Source organism: Myxocyprinus asiaticus, chromosome 30 (assembly GCF_019703515.2).
Source record: "Myxocyprinus asiaticus isolate MX2 ecotype Aquarium Trade chromosome 30, UBuf_Myxa_2, whole genome shotgun sequence".
NCBI classification, from domain to species: Eukaryota; Metazoa; Chordata; class Actinopteri; order Cypriniformes; family Catostomidae; genus Myxocyprinus; species Myxocyprinus asiaticus.
In genome coordinates, this window is record NC_059373.1 from 12,529,200 (window position 1) to 12,553,533 (window position 24,334).

A 24,334-nucleotide genomic window follows, 5' to 3' on the forward strand; every position below is an offset into this window, starting at 1 on the left:
AAAAGATTTCTTGTTTTCATCTCGGAAAACCTCGGACCTTAATGTATAAAAATAAAATGACAATGATTCTGAAAGCCTTTTGTTTGACGGAAAATATAAATAAAATGGCTATTTTGAAAAATGGTTTTACAGTAGCAACAAAAACTGTGGTATTTTGCTGGAACGTGTCGTTACCATGCAAACAAATATAAGGGACGGGACATAAGAAGTGCTTCAAAAATAAAGGATCAAACAAATGCCACCCTTTAATGCATGCACGTCTGATACGGAATGCAGTTGTATTGCATTCAAAGCAGTGCAGACCATTCGCTGCTAAACGTGAAAGTAACATAATATGAGCGTTTGTCCCCATCTAGTGGCAAGAATGAGAAAACTGCAACTCTCTAATGTCCCCCGCCCCGGCACCGACCTTGGGTGTAAGATCAGACTTTAATCATTTATGGTTTGGTTTGGTTATGGTTTAAAGATATGTGCTTGGAGTACACCCTTTATATATGATGCAATTTTGAACTAATTTAGACAGGCGTAAGTCTTCCAAGTCTTGCCACAATCATGCAGAAAGTCATTTGAGCTATGACACATCAATGCATTTCAACGTCCTGTCTTGGTAAACATCAAACTAGCAACTCCATTTCAAGGCCAATTTTAGATCATAGACTGGACATCCTGCATGTGAGGTCTGACATTCTTCTTAACCAGTAAGACCTGATGAAATGTGGCTGTGCTCCTCACAGCAAAGCCTGGTAAACAGTTTCGTATTCAAATTCTCCTGCTCCGAAACTCTTCCTTCTGACAACCATTGCCACAGGCCACCATATCTCACAAGGCCGATGTGCATTTCAACATGCTACATTCAGAAAAATGTCAGATGGACCAAAACTGCTCTGAACACAAGCAGAAGAGAGGGAGAGACGTTTATATATAAAAATAAAAAAAAATAATAAAATAAAAAAACATCTTAAGGGCAGATATGCTGTCTGGTCAGATTTAGAGACTGGTTGTCATGAGACAATAGCGCCACCAGACAAGTTTGTCCATTTGGATTCAGCTACCTCGCCTGGTTTTGTTGCATGGTACCTGAGGCTATAAAGGAGGAGGTATGGGATAAATGTGACCTCCCGCTCATAGAGGGCAGACCCACCGGTATGCTGTTAGTCCACCTGCTAGCATCAAACATCAGCTTATAAATACACACACACATATAAATATGTACTGTATGTGAAAAGTAAATGAGACATGATGTCAAATATAAAAAAATAAAACTGTAAAACATGTTTTCTAAGATATTTTACCCAATATTACATAAAAAATAAATAAAAATATTTTATGTTAAGGTTGTCTCCACCTCAAATTACTTGGGGACCACTAGCCAACCGGGAACACATTTGAGGGACAAGGATAAATTTAAGGATAAATTATTAACAATTAAGTAAAGATTGCCGAATAGTTTGAGACCCCGTCTTGTGTTCCACTTCCCGATTATAAATCGCAATTAATTGTAAGCAGTGCATCATATTGTCTATCAGACTATCTGTTTGAAAAAGCAATGTATGCATTTAAACAACACAAAAACAGCCTTTCATCAGGTTTTAAATCAATAAACAACAGTAAAAAGATATTTGGAAAAGTAATTTGCATTTTATTGGTGTGCATATGTAATATATATGAAAACATATGTCAGATTACAGATTGTCATATTCCATATTAAAAAGAATCATATCTGAAAATCAAATATTAAGACATGAGTTGACAGACTGACAGGGATACATGTAGCTAAATCAGCAACGTATGTGTTTTTGGTTTAAATGGCATTTTTCTTCTGACATACACAAACACTTGATATGCTTGGTGAACCACATTTAGAGAGAACTGGACTGCAGGAGAGTTGCAAAACAGGTGGAAATATACATAAGTGCTGTAAATGTATTTAATAGCAAAATGCCAACTAAGAGCCATCAAGCTGTTGTTGCATACTGTCACGTGCTACCGCATAAGATTGTCATCAGGTCACAAGGCTCAGTAATAATAAAACAAGCCTGCCACCATTTACTTTTTATTTCCTCACCAGTAAATGAATGCCACCAGGGCTGAAGAAAGATCGTACAATAAAATGATAGGATCACTTTAGAGACCCGTACCCTTATCAAAGTTCTTCATATCTTCAGACACCTAAAAATACACCAGCCTAGTCATGTTGAACCAGAAGTCCCAGTTAACTAAGCTGAGATACTTCATAGAAGTAAGCTCCCAACATCTTGGTGCCCTGAACATAGTTGGACCTGTTAAGGCAGAAAAAGGGGAAAAAATATTGAAAGCATTGCAAAAGATTGCCATTATCATTTCTAAACATCTCACCTGTAACATAAGAACTTCTTACAGTGGGTATGCATAAATACAGTTTGCCTGCAATGAGCAATGTAATTTTTGTTCTTGCTGAGCAAAACCTCTTTCTATTGGGCAGACCATTCAAAGCAGAACCTTTATCAGAAACACCAGACCCATGTAGATTTCACTTTGTCATTCTTTATAAAGAAATGCAATGCAAATAATTAACCATCTAATGCAGAACATTTAATTTCTTCATTAGGCTAACAATTCAAACATATTTTGGTAGTCCCGACTTTAAGGGTTTTTCATATTTCAGTAGCATACAGTACATAGTATTTTTATATATATAATTTATTTATTAGGGCTGGGAAATATAATTTCTGCAATTAATATTTTTTTGTTTAACGTGTTAAAAAAAAAGTTAACACAATTACACTTCCTGAAACTTCACGCGATAGGTGAAAGGTGTATCGGGTTGTTCTTGGCATGCTACTCAGCCTCACAGGCTCCTGATAGTTAGTATTAGGTTGGGGACAGGTTAGGGCATCTGCTGCCTGCCAGGAACAAACCCAGACACCTCTGTACAATGGGCGAAACTTCACTAATGTTTCTCCCAATTTTCTGTGGTTAAAATTAGCATACATAAATTGAGGTGCACACGTTGAGCATCAACTTCACATCCTCGCACAGAAACTTATTGTGTGGAGCAGTGCACGCTTATTCATTAAGCGTGATGCATGTCCCGGGCATAATAAACTTCAGCATTCAATATGTTTTATATCTGTATGTATAGTGTCTGATAATGCTTTGGCAATGTACACTTAAATTTCTCTTGCCAATGAAGTTTTATATGGATTTAATCTGCCCATTTGTTCCTAAAAAAGGTCCACTGGAAAACACAAGATTTTGCCCAACTTTTAATTACAGCAATTATGGCATGTACACATATATTTGTATCAAAGATTAATACCTGTAAAAATTTGTTTAATTAACTCTATCCACAAAAACAAAAAATAATAATAATAACATGCATATCTAAATAATTAAAATAAATGATGACTAACCAATCTCTTGCAAGTTCTTTGAGAAAATGTATAAAGTAAATAAACATTGTTTTAATGTTTGATGTAATGTATCATGTACCATAATTTAATAGCGATTAATCGCAGAAAATGGTGCAATTAATTAGTTAAAATTATTAGTCTAATTATAGAGAAATCATCCTGGCACAATTACGGTAGCATAAATATTTGCAATAAATAAATATTATAAATTTTTTTCATTTATTGCATATTTCAGTAGCATACAGTAGTATACAAAATACAGAACAGTACAAATTATTAAGAAATATATACATTATTTATACATCTTGAGAAAACGTGTTCTAGTTATTTAGAAATCATCCTGGCACAATAACCCTAAATATCTGCAATAAATAAATGATAGATAGATAGATCGATAGATAGACACAGTTAAAGTCGGAAGTTTACATACACTTAGGCTGAAGTCATTAAAACAAATTTTTTGACCACTCCACAGATTTCATATTAGCAAACTATAGTTTTGGCAAGTCGTTTAGGACATCTACTTTGTGCATAACATGAGTTATATTTCCAACAATAGTTTACAGACCGATTGTTTCACTTTTAATTGACTATCACAATTCCAGTGGGTCAGAAGTTTACATACACCAAGTTAACTGTGCCTTTAACCAGCTTGAAAAATTCCAGAAAATGATGTCAAGCCTTTAGACAATTAGCTTCTGACAGGAGGTGAACTGAACTGAAGGTGTACCTGTGGATGTATTTTAAGGCCTACCTTCAAACTCAGTGCCTCTTTGCTTGAAATCATGGAAAAATCAAAAGAAATCAGCCAAGACCTCAGAAAAAATAATTGTGGACCTCCATAAGTCTGGATCATCCTTGGGGGATATAAAAAGGAAAAGGATATAAAAAGATATCCAAAGCCTTGAAAATGCCAGTTAGTACTGTTCAATCACTTATTAAGAAGTGGAAAATTTGGGGATCTCGATACCAAGCCAAGGTCAAATAGACCAAGAAAGATTTCAGCCACAACTGCCAGAAGAATTGTTCGGGATACAAAGAAAAACCCACAGGTAACCTCAGGAGAAACACAGGCTGCTCTGAAAAAAGACGTTGTGGTTGTTTCAAGGAGCACAATATGACGATACTTGAACAAAAATGAGCTGCATGGTCGAGTTACCAGAAAGAAGCCTTTACTGCGCCAATGCCACAAAAAAAGCCAGGTTACAATATGCCCGACAACACCTTGACTCGCCTCACAGCTTCTGGCACACTGTAATTTGGAGTGACGAGACCAAAATAGAGCTTTATGGTCACAACCATAAGCGCTATGTTTGGAGAGGGGTCAACAAGGTCTATAGTGAAAAGAATACCATCCCCACTGTGAAGCATGATGGTGGCTCACTGATGTTTTGGGGATGTGTGAGCTCTAAAGGCACGGGGAATCTTGTGAAAAATGATGGCAAGATGAACGCAGCATGTTATCAGTAAATACTGGCAGACAATTTGCATTCTTCTGCACGAAAGCTGCGCATGGGACGCTCTTGGACTTTCCAGCATGACAATGACCCTAAGCACAAGGCCAAGTTGATCCTCCAGTGGTTACAGCAGAAAAAGGTGAAGGTTCTGGAGTGGCCATCACAGTCTCCTGACCTTAATATCATCGAGCCACTCTGGAGAGATCTCAAACGTGTGGTTCATGCAAGATGACCAAAGACTTTGCATGACCTGGAGGCATTTTACCAAGACGAATGGGAAGCTATACCACCTGCAAGAATTTGGGGCCTCATAGACAACTATTATAAAAGACCGCACGCTGTCATTGATGCTAAAGGGGGCAATACACAGTATTAAGAACTAAGGGTATGCAGACTTTTGAACAGGGGTCATTTAATTTTTTTCTTTGTTGCCATGTTTTGTTTTATGATTGTGCCATTCTGTTATAACCTACAGTTGAATATGAATTCCATAAGAAATAAAATAAATGTGTTTTGCCTGCTCACTCATGTTTTCTTTAAAAATGGTACATATATTACCAATTCTCCAAGGGTATGCAAACTTTTGAGCACAACTGTATATATAGCAAATATTTAGGCTAACTTGCTTATGTTTTCTCATGATCAAGAAAAATATGTAGTGATTTTAAGAAAAGAAAAAAAAAATAATGCATGGCATCTGTGGGTTTCCATATGTTTGGAAACAGTCATTATTTTTTCCATTCTGTTTAGTGGCATTAAAAATGTTAAATATCTGTATTTGTCTCACGAATGCATCAGTTCTGCATATTTCCGCTCATGATTTCTTACAGCTTCAGTTCCATGCTGAATATCAGTAGATATGCAGATGGACTCTTAACTGAAGCACTCATTCACAAAATCTCTTGATTTTTCCCCACATATTTTAAATATTCAAATATTTTCCTTTGGTCTGCGCAGGAGCAGCATCGGAAGTGTACAGCCATGCATGTGTACAGCAACACTGTCTATGAGAGCGATGAAGTGATTTGTTGACTACAGATTTTGACAGGTGCTGTCATATGCATTAGTGGCTTCACAGTTAGACCTTAACAACAAGATGTCTGTTGTAGCTATGCATAAAAATTACCTATTGAGTTTCTCGTTCTGCGAGTGAGCTCCGTCGTCGGAGGAACCAACAGGTAGCAGCATGACATTCTGTCCGGTAGCTTCTTGGAAGGTTAGAGTCACTGGGATACTCCCTCCCTCACGGGTTAGGTCAGGTTCCACGCCAAAAACTAACACAATTGAAAGACAGAGACAGAAGCTGGTTACATCAAGGTCCTTTCACCCAGTAGCCATCTTGGTAGCCCACAGGCCAGCCATTTTCTATCTAGAAAAAAAAAAATGCAAGTACAGCTTGCAATATGAATGATAAAAAAAACAAAACCTCCAAAACTATTTGGCAAGATGACTTTTTAAAATGTGTCAAATCAGACCTAAACGCATCATCATAAATGTTTTTTTTAGCTGAAATAATGCTACAAAAAAGACTTTAAGCTGGTCCAGCTAATGCACATACATGTTCAACAGTAAATAAAAAGGTGACTGGCTCTTTTAACTGTAAGGCAGGACTTCTTTTTAACATATTAACCCATGTATTGTATCTTACCGGTCTTCATGGCTTTTCTGCCAGCCATGTAGTGAGGATGGTTGAAGTCTGACACCCAGGCCTTGGCTCCATGTCCCATATACGCATTCAGTTTGTTGGGACTTTGCAACTCTGCAAACTTCTTCTCCAGGTGGGTAATTACCTGTGAGACAAACAACACATCAAGACATGCACTAAGTTTGTAGGGAATGGAGATGACTCTATGTGTTTGGCAGAGCATTAAATAAACCAAAACAACTACAAACCAGTTTCTCCACCACTTTGGGGTCCATATCAGGCACCAGACGAATGGAGAACTTGCCATTGACCTTGCGTGGAATGACAGTTTTGGCCCCTGCTTCGGAGAATGCTCCCTCGATGCCGTGCAGAGACAGAGATGGGTATCTCCAACGATGCATCAGAATTTGGTCCTGTACAGACACATGTGAGACATTTAAAAGGGCCTTGACTCCTATAGTGTGTCAAATGTTAAAATTACATTAATTACTCATTAAACTCTGATGCATTTTTGGGCTGCCGCCTGCAATTTTTCACACTCAAATTTAAAAGCTCACCATTCACACACACTGTGGACTAAATGCAAAAAATTGGTCTCATTTCTACAGAAAGCCCCGAAGAGGAAAATAAAAAAAAAAAAAAAAAAAGTCCAATTATTCCTAAATAATATTGTATGTGTTTATAATCATATGATAAACAGATTTTTATTTTATTTTATCTTTTTTGTTGTTGTTGTTCCAACTTTGTAAGCATGTAATTCTGGTTCTGTTCACTCTCTCACTTTGAAAAGTCTTCACATTCCATCACAGTCCTCGCTTCAATCCAGGTGGCGGAGGACAAATCTCAGTTGCCTCCACGTCTGAGACTGTCAATCCGTGCATCTTATCACGTGGCTTGTTGAGCGCGTTACTGCGGAGACCTAGCACGTGTGGAAGCTTCACGCTATTCTCCGCGGCATCCACGCACAACTCATCACATTCCATCACAATATGCAGATGTAGGTGGTGCTCTAACGCATTTAAGCCCTCACAGATTTGCTCGTTTATAGGCATTCAGTCTAATTTTCTGTTTATACACCACTCTCATCTTTCATTGAATATCTCGGCCTCTGAGTGGACTAGAAGCTCAATCTAGGTTTCATTAGAAAGCTGAGATCCTCCTATTTATCATCAATAGTTGAAAACATATTTTTATGATGATTTATTTAGCATGCTTTTCCTGATGGATGGCATATTTTGTTCTGGACATATAACATTAGATTATTCAACCAATTAAGCTCATTTTTTTAGACACCTGCCTAAGGTAAAAGCGAATATAAAGTTTTTATCTATTTGCAGCTTACAGCAGCAATAATAGGTACATAAGAGACATATGTATTGGATGACTTACAGAAATCATATTTCATATTGTGATTCTTTTAAAATTCCTTCAAACTGTGGTATTAGGGCAACAAAATATTCACATTCCTGAGAACGAGAGCTTTCATTGGAGATATGACTTGTCCATTTCAGTGCCATGTGAAAGAATTTTATATTCAAATTAATATTTCTACCCTATTACCTCTAGGGGGGGGTGCTAATTTGCTACAAATATATTTTCAGGCCTTATTTTGTTATTGATTGTATTCTCTAAAAAGTTCAGATTCTAAGCTTTCAAACGATACCTCATGTGCCTGACCTATGTATTCTGGGACTTTAATGTTTTAAGTAAAAAGAAATAAAAAAACATTTAAATAGCAATATAGCACCCCCTGTGGACCCGCCGACACCAACATTTTGGCAATTTACCTTGGTGTCATGCAGCAGTTTGCATATTCCGACATCTTTGGCGTACTCTGCCATGTCAAAGTCGATCTTCTCATAGAGCTTTTTCTCATCATCAGTCAATTTAGCCACATCATCATACATCCCCGAGATTAAAATCTTCCCCTTGTTATCCACCAAAGAGCCTGAAAACACAAAGTTCATGCACATTCAAGCATCATGAAACAGATTTGTTACAGGGCCAAAACTACATGGACACCGCTTACAATTAACTGGTTCGGCTATCTCAGCTGCACCCACTACTATCAGGTATGTAAAATCAAACATACAGCCATGTAATCTCCTTAGACAAAATGCAATCTCCTTAGACAAATTTTTTTTGTAGAATTGGGCGCACCAAGTTTCTGTTGTGCACAAAGCGAGGTCCATAAAATTTACTGGGTCAGGATTAGAAGAACTTGACTGGCCTGCACTGACTAAAAAGTGTCAGACCTAAATCCAATTGAACACCTTTGGGATGAACTGGTATACGGCAATAGGACAGTCTTCTTTTGTCTGAATGGGAGCAAATTCCTGCAGCCACTTTCTATCCATATTCCCAGAAGACTGAAGTGGTTATAACTCTCTATTAATGTCCAAGGTTTAGAAATTAAATCAAATGGCCACAAATTGTAAATGTGGTTATGATGTATCAACAAACACCAATAAACATTTTAAAGGTTCATACAATTGTGAGATGAGCTGATCCAAGGGCCCTTGCTAGATACATTCCAGGAAATCCCTGTCATATTGAATCTCCACAATCAACTTACTGACCCTGTTTGCTCCAAAAAAACAATGTAAGCATCTGTCCACTCTCACCCATCAGAGCTATGAGGTCAGTCATAGCTTCATGAACAGATCCTCCGAACACTCCAGAGTGAAGATCTTTATCACAGCATTCCACCTGTAAAAATAAAAGACGTTTTAAACAGACTTGAGATCCTTAAAGAGAAAAATCAAAACTTTGCCTTGAAAAGCATATTGTCCTTTCCCATGAAGTAAAGTTATGAGTAGTAAAAAGTTGTTAATTTATTTATCTTTTATCTTTTGGATTCCATATGTAATTTTCTAATTTGTGTAAAAATGTTGTAAAATAATTGTCCATCGGCATTAAAGGAATGTTCTGGGTTCAATACAAGTTGAGCTCAATCGACAGCATTTGTGGCATAATGTTGATTATCACAATTTATTTTGACTCATCCCTCCTTTTTTTCCCTCTATTTTTTGGGGATTTTCTCCCCTTTTCTCCCCAATTTGGCATGCCCAATTCCCAAGTCCTCGTGGTGGCGTAGTGACTCGCCTCAATCCGGGTGGCGGAGGACAAATCTCAACTGCCTCAGCGTCTGAGAGTGTCAATCCACGCATCTTATCACGTGGCTTGTTTTTTGGCCCCCCATCCCAAAAACAGAGCTAAAATCGAGGTTACAATGAGGCACTTACAATGGAAGTGAATGGGGCCAATTTTTGAAGGGTTTAAACACAGATGTGAAGCTTATAATTTTATAAAACACTTCTGTTAAAACTCTTGTATTATTTGAGCTGTCAAGTTGTTTAAATCATCATTTTTACAGTCATTTTAGGGGTTTAGGTTTTGTTGATGTTACATCGTCATGGCAACGGAGATGTAAAATTGGCTATAACTTTACACAGAAAATATTAGTAAGTGATTTTATCACACTAAAATCATGTTTACACACATATTGTTTACATCATGTGGCTATACTTCCGAAACAGTGAGTATTTTAATGTTCAAAAATCGGCCCCCATTCACTTCCATTGTAAGTGCCTCATTGTAACTCTAATTTTTGCTTTTTTTTAAAGGAGGGACGAGTCAAAATTAATTTTTGTTGTATTTAATATTATGTTACAAATGCTGCCTTGTATTGAGCTTAACTTGTATTGAACCCAGAACATTCCTTAAAGGCAGCAATTCTGTGTACATCATCTTTTCTCTCTTTGCAATGTTTTGTATACTACATATAATATCGGCCATGATGCTGTCCAGATCTTGGTATAAGTGTAATGTGGTGTGTATATGTATATAATTATAATAATAATAATAATAATAACAACAACATTATATGTAAAATATGTATAATTATATAGCATTTTATGTGTGAGATATTTTATATATATATATATATATATATATATATATATATATATATATATATATATATCACACACACACACACACACACACACTACACACATACACACACACACTATGTATCAGCCTTGATTCTGTCTATACACATATACATTATATATATATATATATATATATATATATAATGTATATTTACAGTAAATAAGGGATAATCCACGGCTAGGTGTGCATTAAACGATTTTAAATGTACGATGTGGAGGTGAAGAACCACACGACGTGACGCCATTCTAAATCATATGCAGAGAAAAAGTAGTGACCACATACTTGGTCAAAACTGTGAATTGAAATGCATAATCCAGAAATAATCATTTCCACAGAATGTAGAGGGGTTGGCACTCCAGAGAAAATGTATTATTTAATTTGTATTCATTGTCATTTTCACATTAATGTAGAAAAACCGACGTTACAAATGTGGCAGTGACAGTAAACGTAGCACTTACTGAATAATAAGGAAAAAAACATTCAAATCACTCTGGAACCTGCCGATTTTGATATCTGAGACATCGGTATGGTATCCATTAAGTCTGCACGATTGACTGAATTAATGAAATCGCAATTAGTCCTTGCACGGTAGCGCTTCACCGCAAACAAACAGCTCTTCTCCTTCAGCGTTTGGGTCAGAGATGTGTGAGCGTGGGGCGGGCATCTATTGGCTAAAGGCGGCACTTCAGCACAGCAACACAACACATACATAACACATTAATAGTCTTGCATCGCTTTGTTGGACAGCGAAAGACGCATTCAATAGGTCCGGATTTCCGGATTTTATACAGTATACTGTATAAATATATTTACACTGGCCTTTTAAAAACTCAGTTGATCGCAAGTTATGAATATGGGAAATAATATTACAGAATCCATTGCACTATGAGCAGCACATGCAGTCAGACGAAGTCAGGTTGAAGAAATTGATCATTTGCCTTGGATAACTCCTGATTCTCTAACTCAACCTTAATAAAGCAGCACCAGTTTCCTTGTCATTAACTCATACCTCAATAAAGAAGTAGCAGATTCCTCTCAGGCCATAGGTAATGCAGGGCTTGGTCTTCCCCAGCCAGTAGTTATCAGAAATGCAGACATAGTCTACATCCTTAAAGAAAGTATCTTTGCGGGAGAAAACCAACTCATCTAATCCCTCTGATCCAGACTCCTCCATTCCCTCAAAGCAGAACTTTATATTGATGGGCAGTTCCTGTGGTAGAATTTCAATGCAAAATCCATTAAATATTTCACCTGTATGAGAAGTTTTTTTGCAAACCAACAATCTGAATTATTTTTGGACTGTGATCATGAAGTATAAGCAGCCAACAAGTGCCCAGTTTACTTGGTAACTTCTTCAATGCATCCCAGGTGCATACCTCAAGAAGAATTGAGAATGTCCAAAGTGTATAGAGCTGTAATCTAGGCAAAAGTTGGCTCCTTTCAAGAAACTACAATATAAGATAATTTTGATTTGTTTAATATTTTTGTGATCACTACACAGTGACCATACTTTTATTTGTGTTATTGTATAGTTTTTATGACATAGGAAGAATAGTAACAATAAAGAATGAGTAGCTGTGTTCAAACCTTTTGGCTGATAGTGTATGTAAAGTACAGTATAGCTACAGTATATATAAAAAAACACTGCATAGCATTAAAACAATGCTTACAGTTAAGTCTAATTGAATTAACTTGACAGTGGTAAGGTTTTAAATGCGCACACACAAGACAAGTTTAAATCATAAAAGATGAGACAAAGATCATAAAACAACCTTTGTGATTAACATTTTTTTTTAACTGATTCATATATTAAACAAATAAAACCAAAACATACAAACAAAATCAACACTTAACCCCGTCTATTACCTCACCCCCCCTCAATCCCACCTACAAGAACACCCCAGTGGTCCCACATGATTACACACACAAACAAAAAAATTATATAATAAATATATATATATATATATATATATATATATATATATATATATATATATATATAATATATATATATATATATATATATATATATATATAATAAATATATATATATATATATATATCACACACATAACTACACCTCTCTCTCCACTGTCCTTCCCGAGAGCCTTCCAAAAACACCAGATATTTGCCCCACTTTCCCACAAACAAGTCCAAATTTCCCAGTCTTCTAGATAACCCTTCTTCAAAAGTTGCCACCCTCCCCATCTCCGCACACCACACTGGAAATGATGCCGCTCCGTCCGACTTCCAACCCCTTAAATTAACTTGTCTGCCAATCATAATACTAGTCAGAACCCAATTTTTTATATATTTGTCCCCCAAATTTATGACCGCCCCATCACCCAAAATACAAAGTCTGGGGCAAAGTAAAATTTGAGTGCTCAAAACGTCACAAAAATAACTCTGAACCTTCAACCAAAAATCTTGAATCTTAACACACCCCCAAAAGACATGGGTTGTGTCTCCAACTTCTGACTGGCATCGCCAGCAGGTGTGTGTGTCTTTAAGACCAACACTATATAATCTAGAGGGGGTCCAATCAAATCTATGTAAAATATTACATTGAATAAGGCGCACCCTTGCATCTTTAGATGCAGACTTGACGTTTTTTAGAATCCTAGCCCACACTCCCCCCTCTAATACCAAGTTCAAATCTTTCTCCCATAATCTCTTGATAGAAGTTAAAGCTCCATCCCCCAGACTCTGAATTAGCAGGGAGTAATACACTGATGCCTCATGACCTTTTCCAAAAGCAGTAATCACCTCTACCAGAGTATCTGCCACTGTAGGGCGGTGTGTGCTACTCCCAAAAACAATACAGAGCAGGTGGCGCAGCTGTAAATACCTATAAAATTGAGATCTGGGAATCCCAAAATGATGAACCAAATTCTCAAAAGATCTCAACACTCCACTCTCATACACGTCACCGAGTGTAGTAAACCCACCTGACCTATATGTATAAGAGATGTCATAACTTAATCGTTTAGCCAGAATCATTGGCAAAATTTTTACATCTAGCTGGATCAGGGAAATTGGACGGTAACTCTTACACTCGCTTGGACTGATCAAACTAGCAAAGCGTGCAGAGCTCGCCGTTTACACGTCCAATCCTCGCATGGCATCACATGACTCCCCCATAAAACAACCTTTGGACATTTGGTTCCTCTGTCAAGCTGTCAATAAGCGAATAAAGGTGGAACTGTAAAACTAATGACATAGTTAACTCAGGCGAAAATGATTGAGAAACTGTGGCATATGAGACAATCACTGGATAAGGGGAGGATTGTATGCAATGTAATTTGATTATAATTTGCAGTTTTGAGCTCAGCTTATACTCGGTCACAATCGATCCACATGCAACTGCAATTTACTTTCTATTCTGGCATGGTAAAATTGATGTCATATTATCTATCTTACTCTTAAGCAATCAAACTTAATATTAAGTGATAAACTTTTAGCAACCATCCTAAACCACTGATATTATCATACTGTTTGTAATACATTCTGCTTTTCTTCTAAAGTTACATAAATGAGGAATTTGCACAGGTGTTAAAGGCTTAATGAGTAAGCAGATGACGTAATTTAGAAAATCAAAAACAGTATTTGCACCTGTCCAATCTTCTGATAGGCCTCAATGATGTTGAACCAGGCTAGTACAGGGCCTTTGTCATCAGTAGATCCTCGTCCATACATTTTACCTTTTACAACAATGAAATAAACAGCGATTACAAACCTTTAAAATAAAGAAAATAAAAAAAACTACGTAAATCTAGTGTTATAAACGCATTTCTAGTTGCCATCTCTATTAAGTCAGTATTTTTCTATACAAAAGACCAATTAATAACACCATCATTTAACAATAAATTAAAAAATAATGAAAAAGTGAAAATTTATGCAAGTTTCAAGGGATGGTTTACCATTTATTTCTGAATTTCTACCAAATGGAATGTTTTCCAATAAAATATTTTGACTGATCTATAATAAGAGATTTCCACTGTTACAACTAGCCAGTGGTAAAACTTAAAAATGAAATAAGAACCCAATAGTGAAATTATGACAATTAGTGAAGTTTTCTGCCAAACTTAGAATTAAAGGAAATTTAATGAAAGCAGAAATGTACTGCAAATCATTTTCACTATCTCAAAAAAATCAACATGGTTTAATTGACATGCAAACCAGAATATATTATATACAGGTGCATCTCAAAAAATTAGAATGTCGTGGAAAAGTTCATTTATTTCAGTAATTCAACTCAAATTGTGAAACTCATGTATTAAATAAATTCAATGCACACAGACTGAAGTAGTTTAAGTCTTTGGTTCTTTTAATTGTGATGATTTTGGCTCACATTTAACAAAAACCCACCAATTCACTATCTCAAAAAATTAGAATATGGTGACATGCCAATCAGCTAATCAACTCAAAACACCTGCAAAGGTTTCCTGAGCCTTCAAAATGGTCTCTCAGTTTGGTTCACTAGGCTACACAATCATGGGGAAGATTGCTGATCTGACAGTTGTCCAGAAGACAATCATTGACACCCTTCACAAGGAGGGTAAGCCACAAACATTCATTGCCAAAGAAGCTGGCTGTTCACAGAGTGCTGTATCCAAGCATGTTAACAGAAAGTTGAGTGGAAGGAAAAAGTGTTGAAGAAAAAGATGCACAACCAACCGAGAGAACCGCAGCCTTATGATTGTCAAGCAAAATCGATTCAAGAATTTGGGTGAACTTCACAAGGAATGGACTGAGGCTGGGGTCAAGGCATCAAGAGCCACCACACACAGACATGTCAAGGAATTTGGCTACAGTTGTCGTATTCCTCTTGTTAAGCCACTCCTGAACCACAGACAACGTCAGAGGCATCTTACCTGGGCTAAGGAGTAGAAGAACTGGACTGTTGCCCAGTGTTCCAAAGTCCTCTTTTCAGATGAGAGCAAGTTTTGTATTTCATTTGGAAACCAAGGTCCTAGAGTCTGGAGGAAGGGTGGAGAAGCTCATAGCCCAAGTTGCTTGAAGTCCAGTGTTAAGTTTCCACAGTCTGTGATGATCTGGGGTGCAATGTCATCTGCTGGTGTTGGTCCATTGTGTTTTTTGAAAACCAAAGTCACTGCACCCGTTTACCAAGAAATTTTGGAGCACTTCATGCTTCCTTCTGCTGACCAGCTTTTTAAAGATGCTGATTTCATTTTCCAGCAGGATTTGGCACCTGCCCACATTGCCAAAAGCACCAAAAGTTGGTTAAATGACCATGGTGTTGGTGTGCTTGACTGGCCAGCAAACTCACCAGACCTGAACCCCATAGAGAATCTATGGGGTATTGTCAAGAGGAAAATGAGAAACAAGAGACCAAAAAATGCAGATGAGCTGAAGGCCACTGTCAAAGAAACCTGGGCTTCCATACCACCTCAGCAGTGCCACAAACTGATCACCTCCATGCCACGCCGAATTGAGGCAGTAATTAAAGCAAAAGGAGCCCCTACCAAGTATTGAGTACATATACAGTAAATGAACATACTTTCCAGAAGGCCAACAATTCACTAAAAATGTTTTTTTTTATTGGTCTTATGATGTATTCTAATTTTTTGAGATAGTGAATTGGTGGGTTTTTGTTAAATGTGAGCCAAAATCATCACAATTAAAAGAACCAAAGACTTAAACTACTTCAGTCTGTGTGCACTGAATTTATTTAATACACGAGTTTCACAATTTGAGTTGAATTACTGAAATGAACTTTTCCACGACATTCTAATTTATTGAGATGCACCTGTATATATATATATATATATCTTTTTTTTTTTTTAGATGAATATTCATTTGTGTAAGCATGAAAAAAAAATCTATGGAAATCAGCTGACAGGTCACAAGGCTAGGCTCAAGAGTCAGATCTATCTCAGCAAAAAAAAAGACAACAGGATTTGTCTTGAAATCTCTTCAGGCTAAAGGGACACAAATGTAAAATGCTGAGTCAGTGAGATTACTTCAGTTTTAAGTCTTTTTTTCCTTCTTCTTTTTCATCAGCCACATGCAAGCGGAATGTGTGTAAAGAAATTTGGACCAGCAGTCTCTTCGGTTCAAAAAAGCTAGTGAAGTGACTAAGTACGGCCAAATTGAAAGTGAAATATTACCTGGAAGGAGAACTATTTGCAGAGTATTGCACAAAAAGCAAATCAATTAAATAAATCTAATTTGGTCTAAACAAGTTTCTTCAGTACACAGAAAGGCTTCATTAATAAATAGATGTGAGCATCAGTCTCCAGAGACTGCTATTGTACACCTTTAACACTTGAAAGATCACTTATGTTATGTGTGTGTGTGTGTGTGTGTGTGTGTGTGTGTATATATACCGTCTTTCTCCACCAGTGTGAAGGGTGGTGTGTCCCAGCCATCCTCGATGTTGGCTGGTTGAACATCCAAGTGCCCGTAGATGCACACAGTTTTCTTGCCTGGGTCTGAGCCAAGTCTGCCCAGAACTATTGGAGGCAGAGGGATCTGCTCACCAGTTGGCAACTTTAAAAAAAAAAATAAAAAAAAATAAAAAAAAACAGGAGTTGCATTACTAGCTGAAGTGCTGTACCATCAGTGCTGACATACAGAATGTTTAATCTTATTGATTCAAATTTATTCACAAGATGTTCCAAGTAACAGTTGGATTAAGTGTTACTGGATAACACAGACACTGAATTAACTTAAGGATAGTTCTCCCAAAAATGAAAATTCTCTCATCATTTACTCACCCTCATGCCATCCCAAATGTGTATGACTTTCTTTCATCAGCAGAAAACAAACAAAGATTTTAGAAGAATATCTCAGCTCTGTAGGTCCATACAATGCAAGTGAATGGTGATCAGACCTTTGTAGCTCCAAAAATCACATAAAGCAAACTTAAGTAATTCATAAGACTCCAGTGTTTAAATCTATATCTTCAAAAGTGATATAACAGGTGTGGGTGAAAACAGATAAAAATGTAAGTCCTTTTTTACCCTAAATCGCCACTTTCACATCTGAAAGTCACATGTGGTGCCTGTTTAGTTTCACTTTCACATCTGAAAGTGAAAGTTAAAATGAAGATTTAAAGTTAAAAAAATAAAATAAAACAAAAATAAAAAAAAAGACTTAAACACTGTTCTGTTTCTCACCCAATCAAATCAAATCAAATCACTTTATTGTCACACAGCCATGTACACAAGTGCAATGGTGTGTGAAATTCTTGGGTGCAGTTCCGATCAACATAGTAGTCGCGACAGTGATGAGACATACACCAATTTACAATAACATCAAATTAACACAGCACAATTTAAATGACTGATATACACATAATTACCCACAACAATCTACAAATAATAACATACACTGTACAGTATACAATATGCACTATATAGATACACATTATTCAATAAAAATAAAAATACATTTAAAAAAAAGTATATCTATATAGAATGTACAGTATTGTACTGTATTGACATTCAGGCTGTCGGTTGATAGTCAGTTGTTAAGAGAGAATATAACATAATAATAATATAATTTATGACAGTCCGGTGTGAGATATAAGAGTAAGGGTTATAAAGTGCAGTGCTGATGTATTTGATCGTGGGAGATCAAGAGTTCAGAAGTCTGATTGCTTGGGGGAAGAAGCTGTCATGGAGATGGCTGGTGCGGGTCCTGATGCTGCGATACCGCCTACCTGATGGTAGCAGTGAGAACAGCCCATGGCTCGGGTGGCTGGAGTCTCTGATGATGCTCCGAGCTTCTTTCACACACCGCCTTGTATATATTCCTGGAGGGAGGGAAGCTCACCTCCGATGATGTGTCTGGAAGTTCGCACCACCCTTTGCAGTGCTTTGCGGTTGTGGGCGGTGCTATTGCCGTACCAGGCGGAGATGCAGCCAGTCAGGATGCTCTCTACAGTGCAGGTGTAGAACCGTGTGAGGATGTGGCAGTTCATTCCAAACTTCCTCAGCCGTCTCAGGAAGAAGAGGCGCTGATGAGCCTTCTTCACAACGACTTCAGTGTGGATGGACCATGTGAGTTCCTCAGTGATGTGGACACCCAGGAACTTGAAGCTGCTGACTCTCTCCACTGGTGCTCCATTGATGGTGATGGGACTGTGTTCTCTGTCTTTTCTTCTGAAGTCCACCACGAGCTCCTTGGTCTTACTGACGTTGAGGGAGAGGTTGTGCTCCTGACACCAGTGTATCAGAGTGAGCATCTCCTCTCTGTAGGCTGTTTCATCATTGTCAGTGATCAGACCTACCACCATCGTGTCATCAGCAAACTTAATGATAGCATTGGAACTATGTGTTGCCACACAGTCATGTGTGTACAGGGAATACAGAAGTGGGCTGAGAACACAGCCCTGTGGGGCTCCAGTGTTGAGGGTCAGTGAGGAGGAGATGTTGCTGCCTATTCTAACCACCTGGCGTCTGCTTGACAGGAAGTCCAGGATCCAGCTGCACAGCGAGCTGTTTAAGTCCAGAGCCCGGAGTTTCTCATCTAGCTTGGAGCGCACTATGGTGTTGAATGCTGATTTTTGCTATCATTTTGCTTCTGAATATATGGATTTCTACACTGGAGTCTTATGGATTACTTTTATGTTTCCTTTATGTGATTTTGGAGCTACAAATGTCTGATCACCATTCACTTGCATTTTATGGACCTACAGAATTAAGATATTTTGTGACAATTGTGTTCTGCAGAAGAAAAAGTCATACACAATTTTCTTTTTTTGGTGAACTAGCCCTTTAAAATCTCAAATATCCTTGCCCATTCTGTTTTTCTGTACATGAGAATGGATGGTGTACATCAATGACACCAAACCTGGTGTAATGCGTTAATGCACCATTTTTTAATATGAACTTGATTGCAAGTGAAATTTTAAAGTTTTGGAGCAGGGTACAGTTTTCAGTGAATAACAATTTAAATTTGAGTTCCTCATACAGAGCTAATGTATGGCTTTAGAAGACTTAGCTTATAGCATACAAGATTTTATGATTTATATTTGTTTTCTTTTGTTTTGTTTTTTTGTAGCTTGACAGACACAGTCTCTATATTAACTGTCTTTATATTAAAAAAGTGCTGCATAACAGGCTTGAAAAGACATGAGGGTGAGTAAATAATGAAAATTTTCTTTTGGGGGTGAACTATACCTTTAAGTAATTGCTTTTTTAAATCAACTTTCACTTGTGTTCTTGGTTTAAGACATTCAAAGCATAACTTCACAACCGCAAACTTGTGATTTGTGTGACACATGCAGTCAGGTGGTTCACTACCACAATAATAAGAAAAGAGGAATTAGCTTGACAAACAATATTGCAGCCAAATGCTGGTATTACCAGTCCAGCTGTTACATTTTTTTTATTCCAAAGCCAGACACAACCATTGCAGCAGAATTCAGATTTACTGTGAAAGAATTTCAGCAAAACCCACCTTCTGCATGCCTATGTCAACCAACTCAACAGTTCCCCCCAGTCGCTCAATGTCTTTGGCTGCCATCTCCATCATTTTCTTGATTTCTCCTCGTTTCTCTGGCCAGGCAGACACACTCTGTACAGCAACCCATTGTGCCAGGCGCTTCATAGAATCAAAGTGTTATCATACAAAGTTACCCCATGTACTCAACAGGTTAAACATATGCAGTTGTAATTATAATTATGTTTATTTGATGATTTTAAAAACAGTCACGGTGTAAAGAAAAAGAAAGAGGGAAAAGCAAATTAAATACCTCAACATATTGGTCCTGGTGCTCATCCACATATTTGAAGAGAGTTGGAAGGTAAGACATTGCTGCTTCACAGTGATCCAACCACTCAGTGACAGAAGACACTGAACTTTTTCTCTATAAGAAAGGGAGATTGATGTGTAATACAGATTTTGTATGGCTGAGATAAACAGAAACTCCTCCCAGTTCTGTAACTGCTGATAAAATCATTCCCTCAGTCTGTCAATGGATGAAAGGGATCAGAAATGGGCTGCGCTACAAAGTAACAATCTGTTCAAAATAGAACACACTGCGACATATTAATCGCAGGAATTCATTTAGCTAGCAATGACTGCTAACAACTAAATAAACAACAGCAAACAGATGCACATGTGACACAACAAAGGAACCTGATAAAAAAAAAAAAAAAAGCACTTTACATCTCAATAAAGTCCCAAGCCCTCTATGCATGCACGTGGTGTGAAACCCGCACACTCACGAGTTTTAGAAGAGACTAATGGTTTTCAAAATAAAAGTCTGATACATGGGCAGATCACTCACACGTATCAATTTGGGTCAAATGGGTCGTTGAGTTTATGAAAACTTGTTAAGAAAAGTGTCAAGTGTCTAAATAGCGAGACTTTTTGAGTCATTCTACAAAAGGTGATGTTTAAGGTACATTTCTGCACGATTTTAAACATTCTATCACACATAGTGTCTTGAAAGTGCCGCTTATTTCCATTCAGCATTTGGAAATGCAATAAAAGTTCAATTTGAATGAGATCATTTGCATTTTATTGACGTGCATATGTAATATGTATGTAAAATGATTAAAACAGATAACAGATTATGCTATATTCCATAATGACAACCATTCAGATATTAATCAGGAAATCAGATAGACTGAATGGCATATTGACCACTAGAAATTCATTAGACTGCTGTAGGGTTGCCAACTTCAGTAGAGGCAAATATTCAAGTCATTTTTATTTGTGTAGCACTTTTCACAACACACATCATTTCAAAGCAGCTTTACAGAAAATCATGCATTAACAGAAAATGAAACTGTAATATCTATAAAGTATTAGAGTCATCATTGTGTAGTTTGAATAAATATGATTGTAAATTGTGTTTAAAAATAAATAATGAAACAATTATATAATAATTGTATTTAGAACCCCAGTGAGCAAGCCAAAGGCAACTGGGGCAAGGAACACAAAACTTCATAAAATGTTGGTTAATGGAGAAAAATAACCCTGGGTGAAACCAGGCTCACTGTGGGGGCCAGTTCCCCTCTGGCTAAACAGCATGGATATAATGCCAATATTAGTTATTTATGTGCAGTGCAAGTCATGGTTTAAAGGTTTGTAAACTAAGTAAATGTTAAGGGCCAGTGTTTAAAAAATGATTTTGTATGAACTTTAAGATTAATGACAAATGTCTTTGAAGTCCATCCTGGATTAACTGCAGAAGTTCACATAGATGCATTGTCCTTTGTTAGTTGTCTGATGAAGGCTTTTGTTGGTAATTAATTGATAGTCTATGTATTCAATTTTAAGAGTGTAGTCCATCATTAGACCAAGGTGATGCAGGCAGAGATCAATGAGGTGCATCACAGTTCAACCAGCAGGTCATTTCGGTGAGGTCTATCCTAAGTCCAATGTTAAGGCAGTGACATATGAAGTATCTTATGGTTGCAGTTGGCATCAGTTCATCCCCTGAAGTCCATCGTAATAGACTGAAGTGATGTCTGGCTGGCACCGGCTGCATTTAGTCGTCATCACCAAGCAGGAACGGAGCTGGATATGACCTGTCTCAACCTCTGGGATATGAATCCCGAGGTTGAGACAGGGAAATAAATAGAATAATATTAGCGTAGATGCCATTAAATTTTTTGCAGAGTTATAGATCATGATCAGTTGTTCTGGTTCCGGCAGACCTAACAAAAGCAGCCTAATTGTGAGTTGATGGATAAATTAGGTGTATGCCTGGCTAAATAGATGAGTCTTTAGTCTAGACTTAAGCTGAGTGAGGGTGTCTGCATCCCGCACTGTGTTAGGGAGACCATTCCACAGTTTAGGAGCCAAATAGGAAAAGGATCTACCTCCTTTTGTGGATTTTGATATTCTAGGAACTATTAACAGGCCAGAATTTTGCGATCGTAATGAACGTGATGGAATATAGTGTGGTAGAAGGTCAGTTAAGTACTGCGGAACTAGACCATTCAAAGCTTTGTACGTAGTTAACAGAATTTTAAAAAATAATACGAAATTTAAAAGGTAGCCAATGTAACGATTATAAAATGGGGCTAATATGATCGTATTTCTTGTTCTAGTCAGAACTCTGGCTGCTGCATTTTGAACCAATTGAAGTTTATTTATTGAACTTGCAGGACATCCTCTGAGTAATGCATTACAGTAATCTAGTCTTGAGGTCATGAACCCATGAATTAGTTTTTCGGCATCAGCCACAGAAAGCATGTGTCGTAACTTAGCAATATTTCTGAGGTGGAAGAATGCTGTTCTACAAACATTGGAAATTTGATTTTCAAAGGACAGATTGGTATCAAACATAACTCCTAATTCTTCGCTGTAGAAGACGATGTAACAGTACATCCATCAAGAGTCAAATTATATTTTAGCGGCTTATGTTTAGAGGTTTTTGGTCCAATAATTAGTACCTCTGTTTTGTTGGAATTGAGTAGAAATACAATTCTGGCCATCCAATCTTTGATTTCATTGATACACTCTAATTTGAAGAATTTTGAAATTTCGTCAGGTTTTGAAGAAATATAAAGTTGGGTATCGTCGGCATAACAGTGGAAACTTATTCCACAATTCCTGATAATATCTCCCAGGGGAAGCTATCAGGGTCCTGTCACCTTGTCAGGTTGGGTTTCTGTCTGACAGGACCATGGCATTATCGTCCCCTGTCTGTCTCGTGTTTTGTGTACATTCTTTGTGTGAGTACATGGGTGCGGTTGTTGGTTACCGCCGTGCGCGAGTTACCGCCGTGTGCTCTCCGGTGATCATCATTCCCTGTTTGTTTTGTTCCAAGCGTGTTGACGTTTTTGCCCTCATGTATTTCAGGTGCCTCTGGCATGCGGAATCAGCATTTCCATTGGAACCCTGATCATGCCAACTTTCAGCTGCGAGCGGTACCTGCCCCTTGTTTGTTCATGCCTATATTAATCCCCTCATGTGTCAAGTACTTTGCTGGATTGTTAAATGTAGTTAGACATTGAATGTTTAATGTTGCTCAGTGTTGATTGAGTTTGAGCATTGTTGTTTGATGTTGAGTTCTAACCTCACACTCTCTGCCTAGTTGGTCCTGTCTCGTGTAACTGTTGGTTGCTGCATGTCAGGTGTGTGGTTGCCCTCCAGTTTTGCTGCATGTCAGCTGGTCTTCCACGGAGGATACCTCATCTCTGCCTGCGTGTTGGGAGTTAAGATCGCCCATCTCTGCTGGCCGTTGTTCTGCATCTCACTGAGCTTCAGCAGAGGATTCTATGAATCTGTTCCTCAACCCAGTGACTGCTCATTATTGCTGTTAAAAATTCCTTTGAACTGTTCCTCTGCTCTTGGGTCTGTTTGTTGTCACTATCACTTGTTACAGAAGCATATATTAGGATAAAAGCAGAGGCCCTAAAACTGATCCCTGTGGCACTCCATACTTAACTTTTGTTAAATTTGACAATTCCTTGTTTACACAGACAAAGTGGTAATAAATAATGGGGACTGCCAATCTATTTTTAGGAAAATATGGGACACTCCATTCATTCCACAATTTGAGATTGACGGTGGCAGGTACTAAAGTGACCTATACAAAACATATCAATTTACATTGATAGGCTTCTACTATCAAATCAAATTATAATGCCAGAGTATTGTGACTGTACAAACATTTTTCAAGATGAACAGATTTTTGCATGCTTTGTTTTGTATTCATTTTAATTAAATTAATATTTCATCATGAAAAAAAAATATAATAAAAATATTCATCATTCTATGCAAGTCAATTGTGGCCAGAATTTTGATAAAACTATATAAAAAACTGGCCAATACGGATACCAACTGATATTTTTCCACTTATCTTATTTTGTCATCAGATCACTGTTTTGCTCAGAAATTATGTTTTAAAAATGTAAAAAGAACTACAAAAGCTTTTTTAATGTTCTAACAAA

General features: G+C 37.3%; 1 protein-coding gene across 3 annotated transcripts in view; it reads right to left on the reverse strand.

The window, feature by feature from the left end:
* Positions 1-1,618: 1,618 nt before the first annotated feature.
* Positions 1,619-24,334, reverse strand: part of LOC127421410 (cytosolic non-specific dipeptidase-like) — a 29,756-nt gene continuing 7,040 nt past the window's right edge. Inside the window, exons 1-12 of one of the 3 annotated variants that reach the window (XM_051664443.1) lie at positions 20,592-20,658; positions 20,176-20,289; positions 19,881-20,024; positions 16,802-16,964; positions 14,064-14,152; positions 11,461-11,661; positions 9,119-9,203; positions 8,282-8,442; positions 6,743-6,907; positions 6,498-6,639; positions 5,976-6,123; positions 1,619-2,279 (exon numbers count right to left, since the gene is read on the reverse strand). In XM_051664443.1, coding sequence (XP_051520403.1) covers positions 2,213-2,279; positions 5,976-6,123; positions 6,498-6,639; positions 6,743-6,907; positions 8,282-8,442; positions 9,119-9,203; positions 11,461-11,661; positions 14,064-14,152; positions 16,802-16,964; positions 19,881-20,024; positions 20,176-20,235 — 1,425 coding nt within the window. In that variant the 5' untranslated portion in view covers positions 20,236-20,289; positions 20,592-20,658 and the 3' untranslated portion in view covers positions 1,619-2,212. Of the gene's footprint in view, positions 2,280-5,975; positions 6,124-6,497; positions 6,640-6,742; positions 6,908-8,281; positions 8,443-9,118; positions 9,204-11,460; positions 11,662-14,063; positions 14,153-16,801; positions 16,965-19,880; positions 20,025-20,175; positions 20,290-20,591; positions 20,659-24,334 lie in introns of those variants that run through there. The other 2 variants (XM_051664444.1, XM_051664445.1) reach the window with 2 other exon arrangements.